Below are 23879 nucleotides of genomic sequence, written 5' to 3' on the forward strand. Positions count from 1 at the left end.
TCGCACAACTAATAGATGCTTCGTGTAATGAGGAAATAGATAGATAGAGATTGATGAAATTTGAAATGTTTCATACAATGAGGAAAAAAAATTGTGCAATAAGAAGATGCATCGGGCAATAGCGAGCTTCGTGCAATGAGGAGATGCTTTGGAAAAAATGGAAATGCTTCGTACTATTATGAAAGGTGATTGATGAAATTTAGGATGCTTCGTGCAATGGAGGATCTTTGTGCAATAGGAGGGTGCATTGTGCAATGTAGAGGTGCTTCATGCAATGAGAAGACGCTTCGTGCTATTTTAGGAAAGGATTTATAAAATTTTAGATGCTTCGTGCAATGAGCGGATCTTTATGTAGTGCGATGTTTCATGCAGTAGAGCGATGCATCATGGAATGAGGAGATGTTTCGTGCAATAAGAGGGTGATGCGTGCAACAGGCAGAGACTCCGTATGTTAATCGATGTTTCTAGTAATGAGGAGATTCTTCGTGCAATTTTGATGAATGATTGGTAAAAATTGAGATATTTCGTGCGATGTACAGGTATAATTTTGAGAAACGATGTGCAGAAGTCTGGATGCTTTACGAAATTTTAATAAATGAATCGTAGAAGTGGAAATGCTTCATGTAGTATTGAGAAACTTAGGGTAAGGCAGAGAAATGCGTGCATAATGTGTACACTTCGTTAATTTGGGATGCTTTGTGGAACATGAATGATGTCTCGAGCAATTCGAGAGGCTTTGCTTTATGGAAAGTAGCAGTGCAATTCGCGTGCGTACTAGTCTACGTTGGTTGACGAAGTGGATAAATATGTAACAGCGAGAATATGGATGTGTTCCGTGTTTCCACAGTGATGTGAGTATGCTTCGTTAGTACTGGGATATTGCAGAAGATTTGGATTGATCACGTGCAGTATTGCGCATAAGCCCCAAAATTTTATTCCCACCTTTGGGTTTCCGCGCCGAGCACTCAGCGCCAGACTCGGCGACAAGGAGATGGTGGTCAAGTTGGTACTCCTGATTTTTTGACAACTGATGTCGAGCTGAAAATTTAATTGTCAAATGTACATTTTGACAGCAATATAGATGTATGAGTGAATGAAATGTGCAAATGCTCTATCGCGGAAGCAGTCGCTGAAGACAAGTGTCAATGCTTTCAGTGACGAAACGAAAAGTTTCAATGCAAAAAGCAATACTGCTTCGCGCAGTGTTTGTGATTTGTTTTAGAGGTAATCCTCATAAAGATGAAATAGTATTTTCCACATTGTAGGAGTGATAATGAGAAGAGTTCAATGCAGTGTTGATTCATGCGTAATAGAAGTTATGTGGAAATCGGGAGTACTTGCATTTTGTGTGATATACCACGGGAGTCCTTCCACAAACATGCAACGTGATTCAATACGTTGTGTTTTGTGAAATTATAGTACTATAGATGTTGATGTTTCGTTTAGGAGTTGATGGTACAACATTTTGGATTGTTGAGCTGATGATTTGAGCTTCATTGTTTGGATTCCGGGATTGTGATTGACTGCTGTTGCAAGGGGTGTTTTGCTCAGGCGGGAAGGGAAATTACCCTTCACAGTTGAGCCAATGTTTGGCGTTCGCAAGTTTGATTATAAATCGTGTCTGGCTTGGGAAGCGGTTTTGTGCGCAGTTGTGGAACGGTTCAGTTGCGGCCGGGAACAGGCTCAATGAGTGTATGTGTGGATTTGACTGAATTTGTGTTCTGCTGAGCTCTGCTGGGCGTCGTGGGGAAAAGTTGTGACATCGCTGAGAGAATGGTGGTTGATCGTATGGTGAGAGTAACATCGATATTACTTGTTTTATGATTGTGATTTTTGATGTTTGGAGTTTTTGTAGGATTGATTCCATAGGCCTCGATAGGCTTGTCCACGGTTTGTTTGCCAAGTGCATGCATCTTGTGAAATTAACTGTTGAACTGTTTGTTGAAGGGATCTACCCACGAACCAGGTGTTAGAGAGTTATTTTCTGAATGATGAGTCATTTTTATTTTGAGAGAGTTTTGAAGTGGTGTAGTGTTCTATTATGAAGTGTATTTGATTTCATTAGCTATGAGTTGTTAGCTCAGGAATTGAATAAGGTTTAAATGTATGAGTGACCAACGCATAGGAGTTGGGCGGCAGTGAATTGGTTGATCCTAGGGATGGTTGTGTTTGGCATGGGTGGGAGGCTGGCTGGAACAACCTATTGTGTCCATGTTGTTAGAGAACAAAAAAAAGTTAAAAAAAAAAGTAAATCACATCTGTATGGAATTATAATCATCGCGTCTTGGTTCTATATGACAACTTCGTCGTTAGGTATCCTCCTGAAGTTATTCGTTTTCTTTTGGTGTTTGAGCCTTCTTTAGCCTGTGCGGCTTCAAAGCAAGACCATGTTAAAGATGACTTTGTTCGTTGCCTGGTGCTTGTTGAGGAAATTCTTGGATGGGACACTTTGTTGAACTCCCCAGATACGGAATATCATGGTGCTAGCCACGTGATACACAAATAGTTCCAGTGGGGGATGCAGTTGCAAAGAGAGAAGAAGACCTGGAGTATTTGATACAGGGTGACAGTTGCAGGATGAACCAGGACTTGAAGGGAATGATATTGAAAATATCGAGTAATACAGTGGATTACAATGTTTCTGTAGCGCAGTAACTTTCCTTTTGCATTAGAGGGTTTATGCTGGTATCGTTTGAGAATCGAAAGAATTATTTGGGTTACCTCAAATAATGGTGGAAGATAGATCAGAAAACCTGAGGAGAATCGATGCCTACTATGTCGATGATTTGGAACCATTGAGTTGTTGGAGGAGATAAGTGTATACATGTTTAGCGCTGATGAAAACAGTGTTCAACTGCTCCTTGGAGTTCTTTAGATAAAAAGAATTGCACATGGTGCTGATGCGTTTCTCTCGAAGTGCTATTTCATTTGTTTGTTTGTTATGTGTTGTACAATGAGTTGGCGCAAAAATAATTGTGCATCTAATAAGCTGAATTAAGAGATATTTGTGTAAGATTGTTGTTAGGCACTTTTTACGAATCATTCGGTGTGAAATCGAATTGGCGTGTGTATTGTATACTCTGAACGGGTATGTAATGACTGGATGCTTTGAATGACGAAAAACATTGATGACCGAGGAAGGAAAGCTGAGCAAAGAATAAGTGTTTGGATTTGGCCATGCAGATTACAGGTTTAGTAGAAAGACTTTCGCTAGGTTCTTTATATGACTGTGAAGATTTGGTGAGTCATTGTATGACACCTGATTTATGTATGCATTGTAATTATTACATTATAAATATCAACAGTCATGATGAGAAATATTATAAAACATTCTGAGATGTTATGTGATGGTTTAAGGTGACTCGGGGAAGCACTAAACACCGTGTTATTTTTCCTATCTTTTGTCTCCTTCTAGCATTTTCACCTCGTAACTTTGGAGCGGCGTATTTCGATTTTCAGTTGTTTGATGTAACTGTAAATGTATCAGCATGTAGATCGCGAGTAAGCACGCGCCGGTAATACTTTTTCAAAATCATATTTGATGCAGAGAAAAATTAAGCATTCAATGATGAAAATGATGACGTTTTGATGATTGGTCATGCTTCCCGTGTCACCTTAAGGTTTTGTATTATATGTGTATTATGTATTTTGAACTATAGACATAAGAATCCATGTAATAGTACAATGGCACAAGGTTCTAAAAAAAGGGAGAGATGTAACGGTCATATCAAATGTACATCACAAGCACTAGTGTGTACTCCCTCGGATGGCGTGATCATACGCACGCATGTGTGCGTTCGTACACATGGTTTATTGGTGCATGGTGCATTGGGTCAGTTGAGTTATAGACATCACGCAAGGCAGACGTGCTCAAGCAAGCGGCTGCACGAAGGACGCGATTATTCGGCTGGTCATTCGGCGGGTCTTTACAGGTGACGAACACAATTTACATAACATTTCAAGGGGGAGGGTTATGTCTTAACCTTGCGCCAAATTCAAGTAAAAATCATCTATCATATAAATACGCAGTGAGAAGGAAAGGGGTTCAAAATTCACAATTTCTACATTACTACATTATAGAAGCGAATTATAGATTTAACCATAATGTGTCATAACGTGTTGGATGAGTAGTGTGTTAAAAAACTCCTTGCCACAATCCTTTTTATAACTATGAAAGAAATCTTAATTAAATATCAAATAAATGAAATACCATTTCGTTGATTTCACAATATGACGCTAATGAATCTGTTCTACCCTCCTTTGTTGGTTTAATAAGTTTTACTTAGTGAATTTTCCAAACCAGAAGCTAACACATAGTGCTTTTTTGATCATTTTAGGAAATCTGTGTTGCGTCCATTTGTCTGTGACACGAATATATTGTCGCGCTTATCTTTTTCTAGAATACCGCGGCGGTCTTACACTCGCAGGCTCGACTGCGAAGGTAAACGTCAAGATAGCCGCCGGCTTAAAAGATAGGGAAAATTTTCCCGCTGAAACGAAAACCACGTGTTTTTTGCCAATTGACAGCAGTGCTCGATTGTATTAGCGAAAGACCACCAGAGTCACTGAGCACATAGAGAGTGTTTTTCATGGCAAGTGCATACGATGGGGAAGATTCATATTGAATCTGTTATATTTAGTGGCTGTTGCGATTACCTGAGATGTAACCAGCAGGAATCCGCAATATTTGTGTTTTTCTCGAGACACATAATACAGTTAAACCCTTCATATTACTATTTGTATTTTATCCAGCAACAAACAAGCTTATTGCAAGCCAAAAAGTGACCAAATTCCGTTGGTTTTGTAGAATATGACAAAACAGATACTATGCCGAAAATTGGTCCCATACCTCATTGAAGGCTTAGAATTTTTTTTTTCTATCTGTGTTTTTGCAGGATTCATAATTTATTGCAGGATTCATAATTTTGGCATCAAAGTTTTCTTTGAAAAATTAGCATACATGCGACTTCCTGGAGGTTTCTTGTAGTTTCGCGGCTTGCTAAAGGAATTCTGTAACATAAAATCAATGCTAGTTTAAAGAAAAAATATTTAATAACTGAATCAGCAGTTTTAGAAAAATAAAACAATCAAGTATCAGTTGTTGCAAGTCACCCCGCAGGGGGTCAAATTTCAAAAAAAGTTGATATATTTCAAAAACAAACAGTTTTATTATTTTATAGTTTTTGCGGAATTACATAACTAATTAGGGTAATTCGCCAAATGTTGAACGGCTAATTTCTTCGCCTAATGTTGAACGCACATGCATTTCTTATGGGAGTTCAACAATAGGCGACAAAATTAGCCGTTCAACATTTGGCGGTTTCCCCTAGATACTGTAACCGGAGAGGGGATCGATTTTGGTGAAATAATTTTCAATTTGCTATACGAACTTACGATTTACGACGTTCGACTTTCAATTGACGAAACAGTTTCACAAAATAATACAAAAAAACAACAGTGAGTTATATTTGCACCTAAATACCAACTAGGCACAACAAATACAATGTAAACTAAAGATGCGTGATGACATAAGTCGATGTTTGGGTAGGGTGACCATATGAAATTTTCTCAAAGGAGGACAATTCACCCGAATCGCTGCGAAAAAGGAGGACATTCGATCAAAAAGGAGGACATAAAAAACATCGATCGGTTTTTGTTTTTAATATGATTTGTTAGACTTATGCACATTAAAGTTTATTGGAAGAAGTTATTGTAAGTCGAGGCAAATACGTCATCTTCTTCTACTTCATTAACAATACATCTCGCTTAACTTTTCAAAAGGACCTAAGTAACATTTTTTTCATGAATTAATTTGAATAGCTCAATCAACAGAACAACATGAAAGCTATTGATTGCGCTATTCAAATTAATTCACGAAAAAAATGTTACTTAGGTCCTTTTGAAAAGTTAAGCGAGACATCTCCAGATGGAACATTTCCAACCCTCATTACTCAAGTACTTTCCAATTATAAACTGCATACACTATCGTTATATTAGGAAAATGGTGGCTTCAACTAATTTTAAGATCAACAATGAACAAATGTTGAATATCATTATGCTGGCCTTTTCGGCGATATTACACAGAATTTTAACATCAAAAGCTCATCGCATTCTGAGCATTTAGCAATAGAGAACATGTCAACATTAGGTTAGAATAGAAACAAACATAAGATATCTAGTAGACCAGTGAAGATTTTTGTCAATGCCATTGAGAATCACAATTTAAGGCATGTGAATGAGTATGATACCGTTAACTGTACGACCATTCCACAAAGTTCTCAACTGAATAAATTTAAAACTGTTTGTATTTTAACAAAAGAAACCCAAAACTGTTTTGATTAGTTCAGATTTCCATACCGTTCTAGGCATAACTTAGCGCCTGCTCTTTGTGCCACATAATCAAGATACTTACCGTGCGATTCGTTCAAAGGGCAATTCGTTGGTTGAGAAGTATATGCATTTTTTTCCTAATCCATTTTTCACAATTTCGATTCTTTTTGATATCTTCGACAGCTGTATTACTGTAAGTCACTGATTTATTTAGGATATTCACATTGAATTTATTCGAAAACTTATAAAGGAAAATATGTTTTTTTGTATCTTTATTAAGGAGGCTTTCAGCCCTTGGCTGGCTCACATCCGAGTAGGGAAAATATGTCTGATTAGAAACCAAAAAAGCATAAACGTGTGCAACGTTTTTTTAGCTCTGGATAAATCTCTGTTGTAGTATTGTTTATAAATTTAATAATATTAAACTAGAATTTCTTCAGAAAAAGTTATTCATGTAACTGTTTTCTCAAAATATCTCAAAAGGAGGACATTTTAGAATAAAAGGAGGACATCTGATTTTTAATGAAAAAGGAGGACATGTCCTCCTTTAGGATACCATATGGTCACCCTATGTTTGGGTATATTTTTATTGTAAAAAAACAAAAACTTGTGGAAAACCCAAGTGTGCAAGTCACCCCGTTTGACGGTACATCCCATTCCCTACACTTCCTGAGGTTCCTTGCCCCACAAGTAATTCCTTTTTGTAGTACTAGTCTTCATAACAAAAAAGGCACCATTACGGAACATGCGATATGATCAAATTATTCGTAGTACTACTTCAAGGAGCTAGACTTTACTAAGGTGGCGCAGATCAGCGCTGTGTGCCACTAGTTATCTTTTTCACTCTGCCGCTGTTCTTATGCAACGCAAATAGTGACGTCACTATTTGCGTTGCATAAGATCAGTGAGAGAGTAAAAACCCAGATTAATCCATCTAGCGTTGGTGGTGCCTTTCTCGCATTTAGTTAAGACACCAACCTTATATGGGGTTTATATGGTCCGATGTACCATTTTCTTCATAACTTTTAAACGCAATGACCGATCGTTATAAAATTCAATAGTGATCAACGAGGCTTTGTCCCCTGCCGAATGAAACTTGTTGCGAGAAAATCGGTTAAGGATTACTATACGAAAAGTTGTCTAATGTTTTTTATAGCTTTTGTGCACACACATACACACACATACACACATACATACACACGGACAGACACACGCTCGTCGAGCTGAGTCGATTGGTATATAATACTATGGGTCTCAGAGGCTTCTATAAAAAGTTTGTTTTCGGAGTGAAATGATAGCCTTTCGGTACAACTTAGTTGTACGAGAAAGGCAAAAAGAGAACTAGTGGCACGCAGCGCTGATCTGCGCCACCTTAGTAAAGTCTAGCTCATTGGTACTATACTTGACCAACGCCCCCAGCTGGGTGAGGGATAGAGGATGACACACACACATAGAAGTTCAATTTGTGCGTTGGACCAGCTCTGGCTATTAAAGAAAGCTATTACTAGGGACACGGCAGGTATTTCCGTCCATCGTCGTAGGGACTAAAACCAACGAAAGCAACGTACATTTGCTAGAACTCCACTATAGCAGAACGTTTCTCCTGAGCTTACGATTTGGTACGTATGAGTTTTACAAAAAAGCGTCTCTTTTATTGGTTTTCGAGACTATGACGAACAGACGAAAATACCTGCCGTGTCCCTACTACTCTCGAATAAAATCGAGATTAGTCTAAAAATCTATTCGACTCCAACGTGTTTTAGTTAGCTACACGTGATTTTTTTAACTGATCAATTTGCTATCCTTCTCTATTGACTTGTCGAACGGTTCGGTATGTTTCGGGAGTAATAGTTTGCTGGCCTTAGGTATAGTTTCGGAAGAAGCATTATTTTTATAGAGAAATGTGAATACTAAAGAAATCTACAAGTCATACCTACAAGTGGTTATGGGCACCCCGAACGAAACTGCGCACGGAATTCCCTAGTATTCCGGTGGACCTGGTTTTGAAAACTGGAGTGTTCGCGTGAAGATGGTCCTAGATTCGCGGTTCCGTCAAACATTGTCGCGAAAATCGCGGATTTATAACTACGCTCTCGCGAAAATCGCGATTTCCCTCAATTTAATTTAAGGATCAATTCAACATGTCAATTATGTGGACGTTTGCAAACTTCGTCAAGATCCAAACACACGGTATTTGAATAACCTTTCATTAGGCGTATGGATTTTGGTTTAAGTGGACACATAGAAAGTCTGCCGAATTATCAGATCGATCATATTGCATTTCTGGATTACTGAAATGCCGAGAACTAGGGGGAAAGACGGCTTTGGCAGGTTTTGTTCTATTATTGTCAGGGGGGTTTTTTATGACTGATTATGCTCACGGGCACGGCAAATGCTGAGTAAAGCGTTCCATTGGTACTTCGCGTACCTGAAGGAATAAAATAGACCCCATCTCGCGGTCCTTAGCCTCTTACCCAGCAACTCCTATCCCTACCTCCCCGCGGTGCTGGCCGGGATACGAGCAACCTTAGGGAAGATCGGGTAACCAACCCCGGTGGGAACTATGGTCGTATGCTGACAGGGAAGGGGGGGTTTGCTCCTCTCCGGAGGTGCAAATCTTATTGAGCGTCTGTTCTCCATGTCAGGATCGGCTCACAACAGCGTCTGTTCTCCATGTTAGGGGCGGCTGATCATCGTCCGAGTGCCAGCGAGGGACTCTAAGTGAAACTGTGCACCATGGTCCTCCGGAAATTTAGGGGGTTTGGTGTCAGGCCCTGCAAGCCAGCCAAAAAAACTCACGCAACGAACAATCAACAAGAGAGTACGGACCGGAACCATCGGCGAAGACCACTGCAACGAAAAGGGACTAGCGATTGGAAACTCGGTTCGTGGAACTGCAAATCTCTCAACTTCATCGGGAGCACACGCATACTCGCCGATGTGCTCAAGGACCGTGGATTCGGCATCGTAGCGCTGCAGGAGGTTTGTTGGAAGGGATCAATGGTGCGAACGTTTAGAGGTAATCATACCATCTACCAGAGCTGCGGCAACACACACGAGCTGGGAACAGCTTTCATAGTGATGGGTGTGGTAGTAGCGGATTGTGTTAAAATAATAATCAAAGATAAGAAATGGAAGCATGAATTATTTGAATGAGATTTGAATTTCTAAATCGAAGCAATCGGCGTTCGAATAGTAGGCGCCCATTAGCACACGAATATGAGCTCGATTGACAGAACGAAACAAAGAAAGGGACGATACTAATTCGAATATTGGGTACATCGTCTATGTATCACTAGCGCTACTCGTTCTGTCAGAACATACTTGTGAGTACACAGCCCATGATAATTCAGATATTCGACGGATGTCCTAAGGATATTCGCTCGGCCCCGACATGGCGCGGTTGGTAGCTGGCCATGATTCGGGGTATTTTTTTTGTGTAAAATAGAGAAAGTAGGAGAAAAAAAGAGATGAGAAAATGCTCTCCGGTGGAAATAGACGGAGAAGCAAAGTTACAAGATGATATATAAAAAAAAAGAAAAATGTGATGGAAGGATATTCGTTCGGCCCCGACAATGGGCGATATGCAAAGGCGCGTGATCGGGTGGTGGCCGATCAATGAAAGAATGTGCAAGTTGAGGATCAAAGACCGGTTCTTCAACTTCAGCATAATCAACGTCCATAGCCCACACTCCGGAAGCACTGATGATGATAAGGACGCATTCTACGCGCAGCTGGAACGTGAGTACGACAGCTGCCCAAGCCACGACGTCAAAATCATCATAGGAGATTTGAACGCTCAGGTTGGCCAAAAGGAGGAGTTTAGACCGACTATTGGGAAGTTCAGCGTTCACCGGCTGACGAACGAAAACGGCCTACGACTAATTAATTTCGCCGCCTCCAAGAATATGGCCATTCGTAGCACCTACTTCCAACACAGCCTCCCGTATCGGTACACCTGGAGATCACCACTGCAAACAGAATCACAAATCGACCACGTTCTGATTGATGGACGGCACTTCTCCGACATTATCGACGTCAGGACATATCGTGGCGCTAACATCGGCTCTTATCACTATCTGGTGATGGTTAAACTGCGTCCAAAACTATCCGTCATCAACAATGTTCGGTACCGACGACCGCCGCGGTACGAACTAGAGCGACTGAAGCAACCTGATGTCGCCACTGCATACGCGCAGCATCTCGAGGCAGCGTTGCCGGAAGAGGGTGAGCTCGATGGGGCCCCTCTTGAGGACTGCTGGAATACAGTCAAAGCAGCCATTAACGACGCAGCGGATAACAACGTCGGGTATATGGGTCGAAGTCGACGGAACGATTGGTTCGACGAAGAGTGCAGACAGATTCTGGAGGAGAAGGACGCAGCGCGGGCGGTCGCGCTGCAGCAAGGTACCCGGCAGAACGTGGAACGTTATAGACGGAAGCGGAGACAGCAGACCCGCCTTTTTCAGGAGAAGAAACGCCGCCTGGAAGAAGCGGAGTGCGAGGAGATGGAACAGCTGTGCCGTTCTCAAGATACACGCAAGTTCTATCAGAAGCTCAACGCATCCCGCAAAGGCTTCGTGCCGCGAGCCGAAATGTGCCGGGATAAGGATGGGAGCATCTTGAGTCAAGAATCTTGACGGACGAACGTGTGGTGATCGAAAGGTGGAAGCAGCACTACGAGGAACATCTGAATGGCGCTGAGAGTACAGGCAGTGAAAGTCAAGGCAGCGGAGGAGAGTACTACTTCAGTTCAGCGGACGATGGAAGCCAACCAGCCCCCACCTTGAGGGAAGTTAAGGATGCCATTCAACAGCTAAAGACCAATAAATCAGCTGGTAAGGATGGTATCGGAGCTGAGCTCATCAAGATGGGCCCGGAAAAGCTGGCCACTTGCCTGCACAAACTGATAGTCAGAATCTGGGAAACCGAACAGCTACCGGAGGAGTGGAAGGAAGGGGTTATATGCCCCATCTACAAAAAAGGCGACAAACTGGAGTGTGAGAACTTTCGAGCGATCACCATCCTTAATGCCGCCTACAAAGTGATATCTCAGATCATCTTCCGTCGTCTGTCACCATTAGTGAACGAGTTCGTGGGAATCAAGCCGGCTTCTTTGACGGCCGCTCGACAATGGACCAGATCTTTACTGTACGACAAATCCTTTAAAAATGCCGTGAATACCAGGTCCCAACGCACCATCTGTTCGTTGATTTCAAGGCGGCATACGACAGTATAGACCGCGTAGAGCTATGGGGAATTATGGACGAGAACAGCTTCCCTGGGAAGCTTACCAGACTGATCAAAGCAACGGTGGATGGTGTGCAAAACTGTGTGAAGATTTCAGGCGAACACTCCAGTTCGTTCGAATCGCGCCGGGGACTGTACACCCGCCTGAAACGTGAAGCAACAAAAGTTGGACTGGTGGTGAATGCGTCAAAGACAAAGTACATGCTTGTGGGCGGAACCGAGCGCGACAGGGCCCGCCTGGGAAGCAGTGTTACGATAGATGGGGATACCTTCGAGGTGGTCGAGGAATTCGTCTACCTCGGATCCTTGCTAACGGCTGACAACAACGTTAGTCGTGAAATACGAAGGCGCATCATCTGTGGAAGTCGGGCCTACTACGGGCTCCAGAAGAAACTGCGGTCGAAAAAGATTCGCCGCCGCACCAAATGGGTCATGTACAAGACGCTTATAAGACCGGTTGTCCTCTACGGACATGAAACATGGACAATGCTCGAGGAGGACTTGCAAGCACTCGGAGTATTCGAGAGACGGGTGCTTAGGACCATATTTGGCGGTGTGCAAGAAGACGGTGTGTGGCGGCGAAGAATGAACCATGAGCTCGCCCAACTCTACGGCGAACCCAATATCTAGAAGGTAGCTAAAGCCGGAAGGGTACGATGGGCAGGACATGTTGCAAGAATGCCGGACAGCAACCCTGCAAAGATGGTGTTCGCTTCCGATCCGGCAGGTACGAGACGGCGTGGAGCGCAGCGAGCGAGATGGGCAGATGTGCAGAACGACTTGGTGAGCGTGGGGCGTATCCGAGGATGGAGAGATGCGGCCTCGAACCGTGCATTGTGGCGTCAAATTGTTGATTCAGTGTTATCTGTTTAGATGTTAACTAAATAAATGAAATGAAATGAATGCTCAATTTTGGCCTAAACATTCTTTGCATATCAAAGAATATTGTGGCCAAATTTCATAAAATTTGGTCGACATAAACCCCCCTGCCAATAATAGAACAAAACCTGCCAAAGCCGTCTTTTCCCCTATTTATTTTATTGCTTAGAACTTTTGTGCCGCTAATTGTGGAATTACAATTATAATAACTTGCGCTGCCTAGAGGGTCGACGATAATGTCGGATCAAACGCAGTAATACTTATTCACACCTGCAACTGCCGGGACGGAACTGATAGCTGTTCGAAGCTGTCTTTATTTAGGTGTTTTTATACTTAGGGACGATTCAAATATGACGTCCACTACTTTTTGGGATTTCAAGACCCCCTCCCCCCCTCTGTCACCCTTTTTGAATACCTAGTACATGTACTGTCACAAAAGCTTAAACCCCCTCCCCCCAAAAACCTGTGACATCATTTTTGAACGACCCCTTATAATATTAGGTTCAACACCAATGAGGAAAGGACCTTCTAATTCCTCTTAGCAATTTAAATTAGGAGGAAGGGCGGACCAGATGGACCGTCTTGCCAGGCAAACAAGAACTTCGCTAGTGATTTTGAAATAAAATTACTCCTACATTAAAATGATTGTAAGGATAAAGGATAGAGAAAAAACACAAAACACTAATAAAATAGACCAAAATTGCGATTATAAGGTCCAGACGGTTCCGGCTTCTCCCTGAGGACTGGTATCCTGGGTTTCCTGCCAGCTGTATGGCTCCTTTTCTAAGGGTGGTGGAAATATGGTTCATCTGCATCCTCAAGTGTCTTGCAGTAATCTTTTCTTTGTGCGCAATTCTCCGGTGGTATGTTAACTTGCTGCTGAAGGATTTAGGTCTAGGTTGAGAATGTCACATTTTGACCATCCTCCTTGTGAATTGTTCGACCTTTCTTTTTGTGAGAAAGGATCAGATCACCTTTCAATGATTATGGCGACATTCAGTTGCCCCAATCATTGAAACCACTTTTTGGTAGACTAGTTTTTGTTCCATTACCCGCGCTTCAAAATTCCTCGCTGTTCTTATATCCACTGAGAGTTCGTTCGTGATTACTTAGTTGTAACAAACTGTCTGACTGAACTTGACTTGAGCCTAGAGACTCCGAACGAATCCTACGATGGATAGCACATACGGCGTTGTAATGCTCACTATACTGCCGCTAACCGCAAGCCGAGCACATCTGTATTTGGAGGCCCATATACAGATGTGCTCGACTTGCGGTTAGCGGCAGTATAGATGGCAAAACGCCTTCGTGTAACGCGGCCTACCATGAAGCATACGACCTCTTCTGGGATGTCTAGCGCATGCTATCTTCGCTTGACGCTCTTCTGGCAAATGAACAACGTGTCGAGTCTGCCGTCGTGTCCAATACCCGTCCAATACCCATCCATTATTTCATATGTCTTGACATCATTTTTCAAATCGTGAACATTATCCAAGTTCTTAAAAATTCGCAGGCTTTAGAACCGTTCTTGTCTGCATCTGGTATTATTTCGCCTGAGTGCTTTTTAGTCAGAATCATCAAGCTTTGTTCGGGCCTCTGCAGAGCTTTGTAGAGAATCGCTTGCTTTTGAAGAAATTGTTCTTATCCTTTCCTAAATGGTGGATTAATGGAAGTACACAATGCAATGACTGATCAATAAATAGCCTGACGGATTATTGATGCGTCCAAGCCCTTGTAAAACGATAGTAGAGATTAGAAGAATACTATACTGTCGCTAACCGCAAGTCGAGCACATCTGTATATGGAGGCCCATATACAGATGTGCTCGACTTGCGGTTAGCGGCAGTATATAGCGTACTAAAAAGTATAATTCAAATAAAGCCCTTGATCTAACTGGCATTTACCTATGACAACAGACTATCATCTGCACAACCAATTTATAAAGAAATGCAATGATACAACATCGATTCAAATGAGGGAGTTCCCCGGTAATGTTGCGTTGAATTTCTTTCGGGCATAGTTCAACGCTGCACATATATTTTCTGTAGCTCATGATATGGTTGAAGCGTTAACTATGCAGTTTTAGATATTACATAAATTAGCGAATGTTCTTTCATTATGTTTTCTATTGACCAATATGCCAATAGATTAAAAGCAAAAATATTGAAAATTTTAAAAATTATAAAACGTGTTTTGAAGTAAGAAACCATATTTTTGTTAGTCGCGGATTTGTTTTTACAGTCGCGGGTTTCAATTTGCTAGTCGCGGATTTCGCGGATTGGAATTCGACTAGTTTGTAACAGCCCTGGATTTGCCAGAAGAGGAAAATGGCGAGGTGAAGTTCGACAATGGAGATCGAATTGTTGGATTCTTGGTGGATGAGGTTCTGGAAGTCTTCCGGAAGTCGCCTACGGATGAAGGAGGGAGCATCGATGCGGTCCCACCTTTTGGTTCGACGATTTGGTAAGGCAACTCAAAACGGCCGGTGCGAAGCTTGAGGACGGAGATCTCGTGTCCCAGCTTTTTCTAAGTTTACCTGACCCGTATGATCCCCTTGGAGCGGCGCTGGGAAACATTAAGGAAGAGGACCTCAACTTGGATTTGGTCAAGCAAAGGTTGCTCGCGGAAGAGCAAAAACGTGCGGACCGCATGGACGAGACCGTCGACGACAGGCCGGCGGTATTTGCGGGCTATCAGCGTCACAAGCGTGGTGACAAATTCAAGGGCAAGTGCCACAAGTGCGGCCAAATCGGCCACATGAAGAAGGACCGCAGGAAGAAGGACAAGGAAGTGCATACTGCCATGAGTCAGAAAGGGGTGAGTTTTATGGTACACCGTGACCAGCCTTTCACGTCAAACGGTGACGTCATCCATTTCAAGCTGGATTCGGGTGCAAGTGACCATTTGACTAAATACGCGCTGGATTGGATAATCCGGAAGTTTGTTTATGGATCTATTGTCCATTTGATAATGGTAGCAAAAGTGACCTCGGACTGGTCATGAAACACCAGGCAGTCTGAAATAGGTCACTGGAGCTGCAATAGAGCTAGCACTTTCTAACTCCCGGATTAAATCTGACTGTTTAAACATACATCTTTCTACCATAACAGTTTGTACACACACACACACACACACACACACACACACACACACACACACACACACACACACACACACACACACACACACACACACACACACACACACAGCAGGGGGCAGGGGGCAGCAGGGACTTTGTCCAAGGGCTTGACGACCCCTCCCCATGGCCACTGCGAGTTGGACCGGGACCATCGTCCCTAACCCCTAATCCCAAGGCGTCTAGCGACCCGTGCCGAGGGGATGCATGGCCAGGGGGGTGAAATAATAAGCTAGGCCTTTAACGGAGCCTGTGGGGTATCTGGGCACCCTCCACAGTAATTGTCCCTTACCGCGTCATGCTGGGCTCTGGCGTGGTGGACCTCTTTTCCCGAGCAACTCGTGGGACCAAAATGGAAAACCAAGTCAATTCTTCAATTAGTGGTAGTAGTGTAGGCGAAAACCCCTTCGCAAGAGGTGGGTTGTTCAGGTCTCCGCCTAGGAGGCCAGAGGCAATAGTCGGCAGCTCAGTGCGCAGCGCCAGCGTGGGTCACTCAACCTTCCTCTCGGCTATAAAAACGCCGGTAGGGGTTATTGACGGCCCATGGCTTGTGGAGGCGATGAACCGCAAACGCGATGGGCTTTCGGCCTTCGAGGTGGCGACGGAACAGCTGGACGCCGTCATCGAAGCATAATATCAGCAAGGACCTCAAGAGGAGCTTGCAGAAACTTCGAAAGTCGATGCTGGACGCCAAGCTGGAGAGGGCGGTCGGGACGGCCAAGTGTAAACCCGTGAAATCGGTGGAGTCGAGGTCTACCCAGACTGAGGCCCAAGGATTCGCGGACTCGGGCAAGGTCGAATCAACCGAAGGCGTGCCAGCGAAGACGGTGGTGCCAAAGTCTACCCAGACTGAGGCTCAAGTATTTGCGGGTACGTCTGCTCCAACGGAGCAGACACAAAAACGGGGGAGACAGTCTCCAGGGGATGAGCTCCCTGGGGGCCGCTCCAAACGCGGAGGGTTACTACCCCGAACAAGGGTAGTGGGGCTGGGAAGCTGAACCCCGGTCAGGTACCTCCAAAACCGGGGGAGGAAGGACCTGGAAAGGTCCGTCCACTCAGGAAAGACGGTGATAAGGGGTTACGGCAGGCTGAAAGTTCTCAGCCGCACCAGACCAGGGAAATAGAGGGGGGTGACGCCTCCTGGACCCTGGTCAAGAACAAGAGGAAACCGAAGACGTCAAGGGCCGAAAAGAAGGCCCAGGCGAATGAGGGTAGCAAGAAGTCTAGGGTAGGCGCCAATCGCTCCAGGGGCGATGCCCTAGTCATCACGGCGGACGAGGCTGAGTACTCGGATGTTTTGAAGGCGATGAGGAGTGACGTCAAGCTCGGTGAACTCGGCGCCGACGTACGTCGAATAAGACGTACCCGGATGGGCGAGATGATACTCGAGCTGAAGCGGGGCGTCTCGCAAAAGGGCGCCGCCTACAAGAAGTTGGCGGAGGAGGTCCTAGGCGAGACGGTCAAGGTGAGGGCACTCACGACGGAGGTGAATCTAAGGGTTACAGACCTGGACGAGATCACCGAAGTCGAAGAGCTCGTCACGGCACTGCGGCGACAGTGTGAAGTGGAGACGACCACCGCAGCCGTTCGGCTACGGAAAGGTCCGGCAGGGACGCAGGTAGCATTGGTTCGGCTATCTGCAGCGGACGCCTCCAAGGTAGTCAAGTTAGAGAGCGTCAAGGTGGGATGGTCGGTATGACCTGTGAGCATATACGAGCAACCCGAAGTTTGCTTCAAGTGCCTGGAACCGGAGCACAAGCAATGGGACTGCAAAGGCCCTGACAGAAGCAATCTCTGCCGACGCTGCGGATTGGAGGGACATAAGGCACAATGCTGCACGAACCCTCCCAATTGTTTGATTTGTTCCAGCAAATCTGTGAACAGCAAGCACCCCATGGGGGGTTTGATGTGCCCGGCGTTTAAGCGTGCTGCAAAATCAAAGTGCAGGTAACGCAGCTGGCTTGCTCGGCCTCGCCCGAGTGTTTGGTGTGCGCAGGTTTAGAGGAAACGGCGGAACACGTGTTGTTCGTGTGCTCACGTTTTCGCGCAATGCGTGACCACATGCTTGCCACATGTGGTCTGGACACTACCCCGGACAACCTAGTTCGGAGGATGTGTAAAGATGAAGTTGGCTGGAACGCCGTTTTATCGGCTGTCACCCAAATCGTCTCGAAGCTACCCATAAGGTGGCGCGTGGACTCAAGGGTGGCTAGTTCAGGCGCAAATAAGAGGTGGTCCAAGGGATCGGAGTTGGCTTCATGGGTCATACCGGTGGTCATGCTCTATGGTCGAACTCGATCCTTTTATCGAACAAGTGGCCGCGCGAAGAACAACATGGTATCGTCGCTTTGGCGGCGTCGGTCAACCGGGCGGGTTCCGAGCCCGAGGACGGAAAGGGGTCCTCGTCAAGGCTGGGGCAGGCGTAGGCCTCGCGTCGGCAAGTCCCTCTGTGTGCTGGCGAATAGGCCCTATCGCAGAAAGGTCAATTTGGGGTGCACGCGGCATCATCATTCTTGATACCAGTCGTGCAGAGGGAAGCAGGTGCGAAGTCGACCCTGCCCACCTTCCGAGGACATAGGGCGTGGTAAGGCCACCTGGAAAGCCGGCAATGCGCTGGCACGATACCATGGTGTTCTTCTAAAAAAGCGAGTCACGATGTTCGATGCTGCAAGGACACGCAGCTAACCTCGAGGGTGCGTTATGCACTGGCCCCCTTTGAAGCATTACTTTCTGGTTGTACCGGAGGGACGATGGGCTTGGCGACAATGGAAACGGTTTAGCTGGTCGGGGATGCAGTCCTGCCTCCCTCATTGGAGGTGGCCCCTAACCTAGCACTTCCTGGTCAACCCAGGATGTCTGTTGAGCAGATTCCCCCTCCATTGTTTAGAAAGAAAAAAAAACACACACACACACACAACCGAAAGTCGGAACAAGTGGTGATAAGGGCAGGCAACTGCGCGCTCACCTCTGAACGCTCCATCAAACTCTTGGGGGTAATGATCGACGATAAGCTCACCTTTGGTAGCCACGTCAATTACGCCTATAGTGGCATTGTCCCGGATGATGTCCAATAATTCTACGGTTTATGCCAGCAAGCGCAAGCTTTTGCTAGTGTCGCTCTGTCCATACTGAGGTATGGGGGGCTAGCTTGGGGCACGGCTCTGCGTATTAACTGCTACAGAACGAAGTTAGAAAGTACGTATAGGCTCATGTGCTTGTGAGTTGCGAGCGCGTACTGTACCGTGTCGCACGATGCACTTTGCGTCATCGCCGGTATGATGCCCATTGACATCGTTATCGGTGAAGACATAGAGTGCTTCGAAATGCGCGGCACGAGAGGCATCCGTAGGACTGTCAGGTTAGCCTCAATGGTCAAATGGCAGCGTGCGTGGGACAGTTCCAGGGTAGATGGACACAGGTTGATACCGGAAATAGGTACGTGGGTCAAGAGGCGCCATGGGGAAATTACTTTCCACCTGACCCAGGTCCTTACAGGCCATGGTTGCTTCAGACAGTATCTACACCGGTTCGGACACTCGGGCGAGGCGGGTTTAGAGGAAACGGCGGAACACGTGTTGTTCGTGTGCCCACGTTTTCGCACAATGCGTGACCACATGTGGTCTGGACACTACCCCGGACAACATAGTCCGGAGGATGTGTAAAGATGAAGTTGGCTGGAACGCCGTTTTATCGGCTATCGTCCAAATCGTCTCGGAGCTACACAGAAGGTGGCGCCTGAACTCGAGGCGGGTTCCGAGCCCGAGGACGGAAAGGGGTCCTCGTCAAGGCTGGGGCAGGCGTAGGCATCGCGTTGGCAAGTCCCTCTGTGTGTTGGCGAATTGGCCCTATCGCAGATAGGTCAATTTGGGGTGTACGCGGCATCATCATTCTTGATACCAGCCGTGCAGAGGGAAGCAGGCGCGAAGTCGACCCTTCCCACCTGCCGAGGACATAGGGCGTGGTAAGGCCACCAGGAAAGCCGGCAATGCGCTGGCACGAGCTAAAAAGCTGAGCTAAAAAAGCGAGTCACGAAGTTCGATGCTGCCAGGACACGCAGATAACCTCGATGGTGCGTTGTGCACTGGCCCCCTTTGAAGCATTACTTTCTGGTTGTACCGAAGGGACGATGGGCTTGGCGGCAATTGAAACGGTTTAGCGGGTCGGGGATGTAGTCCTGCCTCCCTCGTTTGCTGTTGGAGGTGGTCCCTAACCCCGCACTTCCTGGACAACCCAGGATGTCTGTTGAGCAGATTCCCCCTCCATTGCTTAGGAAGAAACCCGAAATGCACTTTTGTTGTGTTCATTCCCAATCCAGTGGTGTAATCCAGATAGGCGTCCCGCGTTTCGCAGGACGCTTAATGGTCACATAAGCATAAAATGATCCAAAGAACAGCACATGACATAAAAAGGCAGACTTTTGCTTAACGTCCATTATACCTAATGTACACACCAAAAAAAATATGAATATTACAGGCACAGCCGTAGCGTGGACTCCCGGCGCCCTTGGCGAATTTTTTTTTTGTTTGGCGCCCCTCTCTTACTAAGGAAAAATGTGCAATATTTCACAATTGGCTCATCTTGTAGAACAGTAAGATTAAAAAGTTTAGTGGATTGAAGATGCTTCATATAACAAGCAGTATATTAGGCGGTATGTCACTGGAAAGTTTTTGAATGTTGTGAGCTTTTACACTAATTTGCAAAATATGGTGAGATATGTTAGGAACTTGGTAGAGTCATGGGCATTTCTGAATCCTCGTATGGAATCTGTTAGAACATCCATGCTGAAAGATCATTAAAATTGCTGAAAGTTACTTATTTACAGCTCATAGTGTCCTAACGGCTGTTTCTTGCTCTTAGTGGAAGGAACTGACGTACTTGCAAGTACATAGCAAAGAAAAGAGATTTGAAAATCGTGACAAATCATATACTAATGTCAAATGGTTGGAACAAGAAAATCCAAATCTAAAGTGGATCAATCGATGATCGAAATCGCTATCGGATTTCGGATCAAGAAAGATACAACATAAAAATGGGTCTGTCAGTGGTTTGGATATGGAAGTTGGGTGAAGTGGTCGGAATCGACATCGGAAGCAGGAGGGCCATGTGGTGAAATGAGGCTATGAATGCTTGGCGCATGTGGTCGGGGTTCAGCCAAACCGCACCAAGCGGCTTTTCGACTGACTTGTGATATTTTGTTCGTTCATTGTTTCATATCAATTTAAGCATACATTTGCAGTAGGACATCCTCAGTTATGGGGTTGAGGGATATCCAATACGATTTGCGATCAATTAAATCTGATAAATGAAAGTTTGAGCAGAAAAATCGGTAATTTTTCGTTGGCGCTTGGTGTGTGTTCGGTCAAGCTACTGTAGTTTTATTATCGGTGCTGAGCTCTATCATTGCCATTATTAGCACCACACATTATTGTATAGCTATAAGCTATCTATCAGTATACACAACGTAGGTTAATAGTCATGTTTGTACTGTATCACGTCTAGTCAAATAAATATGAAAACTGTGTAAAATTATTCTTTTTGCCGCGTGGATATGTCGATCCAAACAGTCCTACCGCCTGATCGATCAGTGTGTTTTGGCTGAACCCCGGCCATGTTGTATGTGTTGTGCACGGTATACAGACAACAAGGTAGGCTCGTAAGAAAAATTACACTTCAAGAGTGACGCATATTTTATCGCCACATGTTGGAGTACAAAAGTAAGCATGCTGAGACCGTAGAGCATCGTCTCGGTTCAGCTTGTGCTAAGATAGTACTTACGTCACATGTTTACATTCAAACTGAATGTTTACATGCGTGCTGAGCCTGCCTTGTTTCTTGTATGCCGTGGTGTTGTGGATAAATTTTGCTAATCTACGAGAACTTTGATAAATGATAATCAAAGTAGTCATTTAATCAAGACACATTATCGCTGCTTATCGTAATGCCGCCAGGTCAAATATCCTAGGGTCAAATGCGTCCATGATGATCATTTTTCGGACTAAATGAAGTTTTTCTGAATGAAATGAGCAAATTTCTCTTAAATCTACACCATCCTTACCCTTACCCCAACCCGATATAAGTCATTAGCGTAAAAGGTCTTTTACAATTTTGGTCAACAACTTTGGCAGTAATTGTGCCCGAAAATGGTAACAATCTGATCTACAATTATCAAATAACTTTTTGAATATAAGCTTTCTAGACTTTTTCTTAGTCCCTTGTAGACGGTTTCGAAAGGCTCAGAGAAACCGAAAGGACAGTCGAAGTTAAGACCAAATCATTCGACTTGTTTATTTGAGATAGAAGAAAGATTTGATTTCTTGAAATATCTCCGCCATAGACCTTTAGACTTTATGGTCGGTTTGTTATTATTTGGCCATGTAACGAATAAAATTGTTCTGTTTCCCATACCGTAATTCTTGATTCCGGCGCCCCCTGAGGGCTGGCGCCCTTGGCGGGGGCCAACCCGGCCAACCCCACGCTACGGGGTTGATTCACCTGCAGCAGCTGAAGTTAACCGCCAGAAATTTGTATGGCGAAAGGCACTTAACGCAGGTTTTCTCGAAAGTATGAACCTTTTTTTCGAAAAAATATTTGCTCCTAGTTATGCAAGAAGGTGTCCGCTTCTGCGTCTACCAAATACTTTTTCGATGAAGGTGTTTAATTTAGAGAAATTCAACCATAGATAACTCAAGTTAACTCCTAGTGTGACGCTCGAAGCATGCTCAAAGCGGGTAATCCATTTCCAGATCTCTTGCTACTCGTTCCTTCACAGCACTGCCGGTCCGTTCTATGCTTATAGCTTTATGATTCTCGTGAAATCTAAGCGTATTGTAAGATTTGTGATTCCTACTTCACGATTCAATTCGATCTTTGTTAAGGTTGTTAAACAATCCGTTGTCACCGTATAATACTTTCACATCACTACATTCTTTCAAAAAAAAAATCAAACATTTTGTCTCACTAAATGAGTTCAAATGTGTTCAACCGATAAGCAGCACGTCAGGTGGTCTACTGGCTAACGCTTCTGCTACAAGAGCAGGAATTTGTAATTTCTATACAAGTTTTTATTCCATTTGTAGTCTGTAAGCACAGCATGTGCATTCATTATGGAATGATCTGTTATGAACGAGAAAGCAAAAAAGACATACCACCAACAGCATTCTCGAAAAACTTTCACTTTCTGTAAAGTGGCTCTACATTTTTGAATTCGTCACATTGTTAGCATAGTGTTGTTAATTGAAAATTCACTTTTTTGTTAATCCGCGAAATGAATAAAAAAATACAATACAAGAATTTATACTTAAAAAGACATTCACCTGCTCGACAAGCTCCGAGCAACGCTATCAGAATCACAACACCTTTGAACGTCGACCACATCGTACTAATCCAGTTCAGTCTAATCACAATCACCTCGGGGTTTCAAGTAGGTACCTATTAGCTATTCTAGAACGAAAGCACTTTCCGGGAACCGATTGACCCTTCGCGGAGAGACACTTTGCCACCGTTTACCGGAGCCGGCAGGTGACTGAAGTTCCCGCTAGGTGTGATAATTGGTTTTATACCCAATAACCGTAATCATAACGGTGGATAGTACAATACCTATTTACTACAGGTGGTGTGCAGCGTTTCGGCGACACATCTCCATCCATACCCATATCAGCGACAAAAATGTAAAGTGGGTGATCGACTTACTCTCTCCGTTGTTCCCTCGAAAGACCCACGTAATGACTATTGGTGGCTTATCAGGCCTCGAAATGGAGCAGCAGCAGCAGCAGCAGTGGGATGCGGTGAGACAAGATACTTGCGTTTTCCTAATACATGACTAGTTATATATTTGTTTCGATTGAGCAATTTAAAGAAGCGTTATCAGTCCAGTCCGTACTCCGGTAATAACAGTTAGCTAGACGAGGATATGTGCCGAGTTGGAAGCTGACGTTCCACATTTTAACGATGTATCTTCTAGAGATAATTTATTGAAATTTTTGTAGAAAGTGTTCTTTGCAACTAAATACGCTAATTCAGTTTTAAGATCTCAGGCATGTGCCCAGTTTGTTCATTTATCAGGTCCAGCAGGTTGTGTCCGGTGACATTTGACATTTTCCGGTGACAGTTTGTCGACAAAATATTGATTGAATCTATCTGCAATACCTTGTTTTGACTGTTGTACAGACGTTTGTTTGAAAATCCACATTTCTTGCGACAAGACCGAGATAGCTTGTTTAGAATATTTTCTCCAGCACTTCAATTTAATAGAATTACTATCATTATAATTTTTTATCTACGTTAA

The 23879-nt window shown here is 44.4% G+C and overlaps 1 protein-coding gene across 1 annotated transcript in view; it reads right to left on the reverse strand.

The window, feature by feature from the left end:
* Window positions 1–23123, reverse strand: part of LOC134225529 (retinoid-inducible serine carboxypeptidase-like) — a 35594-nt gene extending 12471 nt beyond the window's left edge. Inside the window, exon 1 of the mRNA XM_062705695.1 lies at window positions 22909–23123. Coding sequence (XP_062561679.1) covers window positions 22909–22969 — 61 coding nt within the window. The 5' untranslated portion in view covers window positions 22970–23123. The remainder of the gene's footprint in view (window positions 1–22908) is intronic.
* Between the last annotated feature and the right edge of the window lie 756 nt (window positions 23124–23879).

The sequence above is a fragment of the Armigeres subalbatus genome, chromosome 3 (genome assembly GCF_024139115.2).
Source record: "Armigeres subalbatus isolate Guangzhou_Male chromosome 3, GZ_Asu_2, whole genome shotgun sequence".
NCBI lineage: Eukaryota > Metazoa > Arthropoda > Insecta > Diptera > Culicidae > Armigeres > Armigeres subalbatus.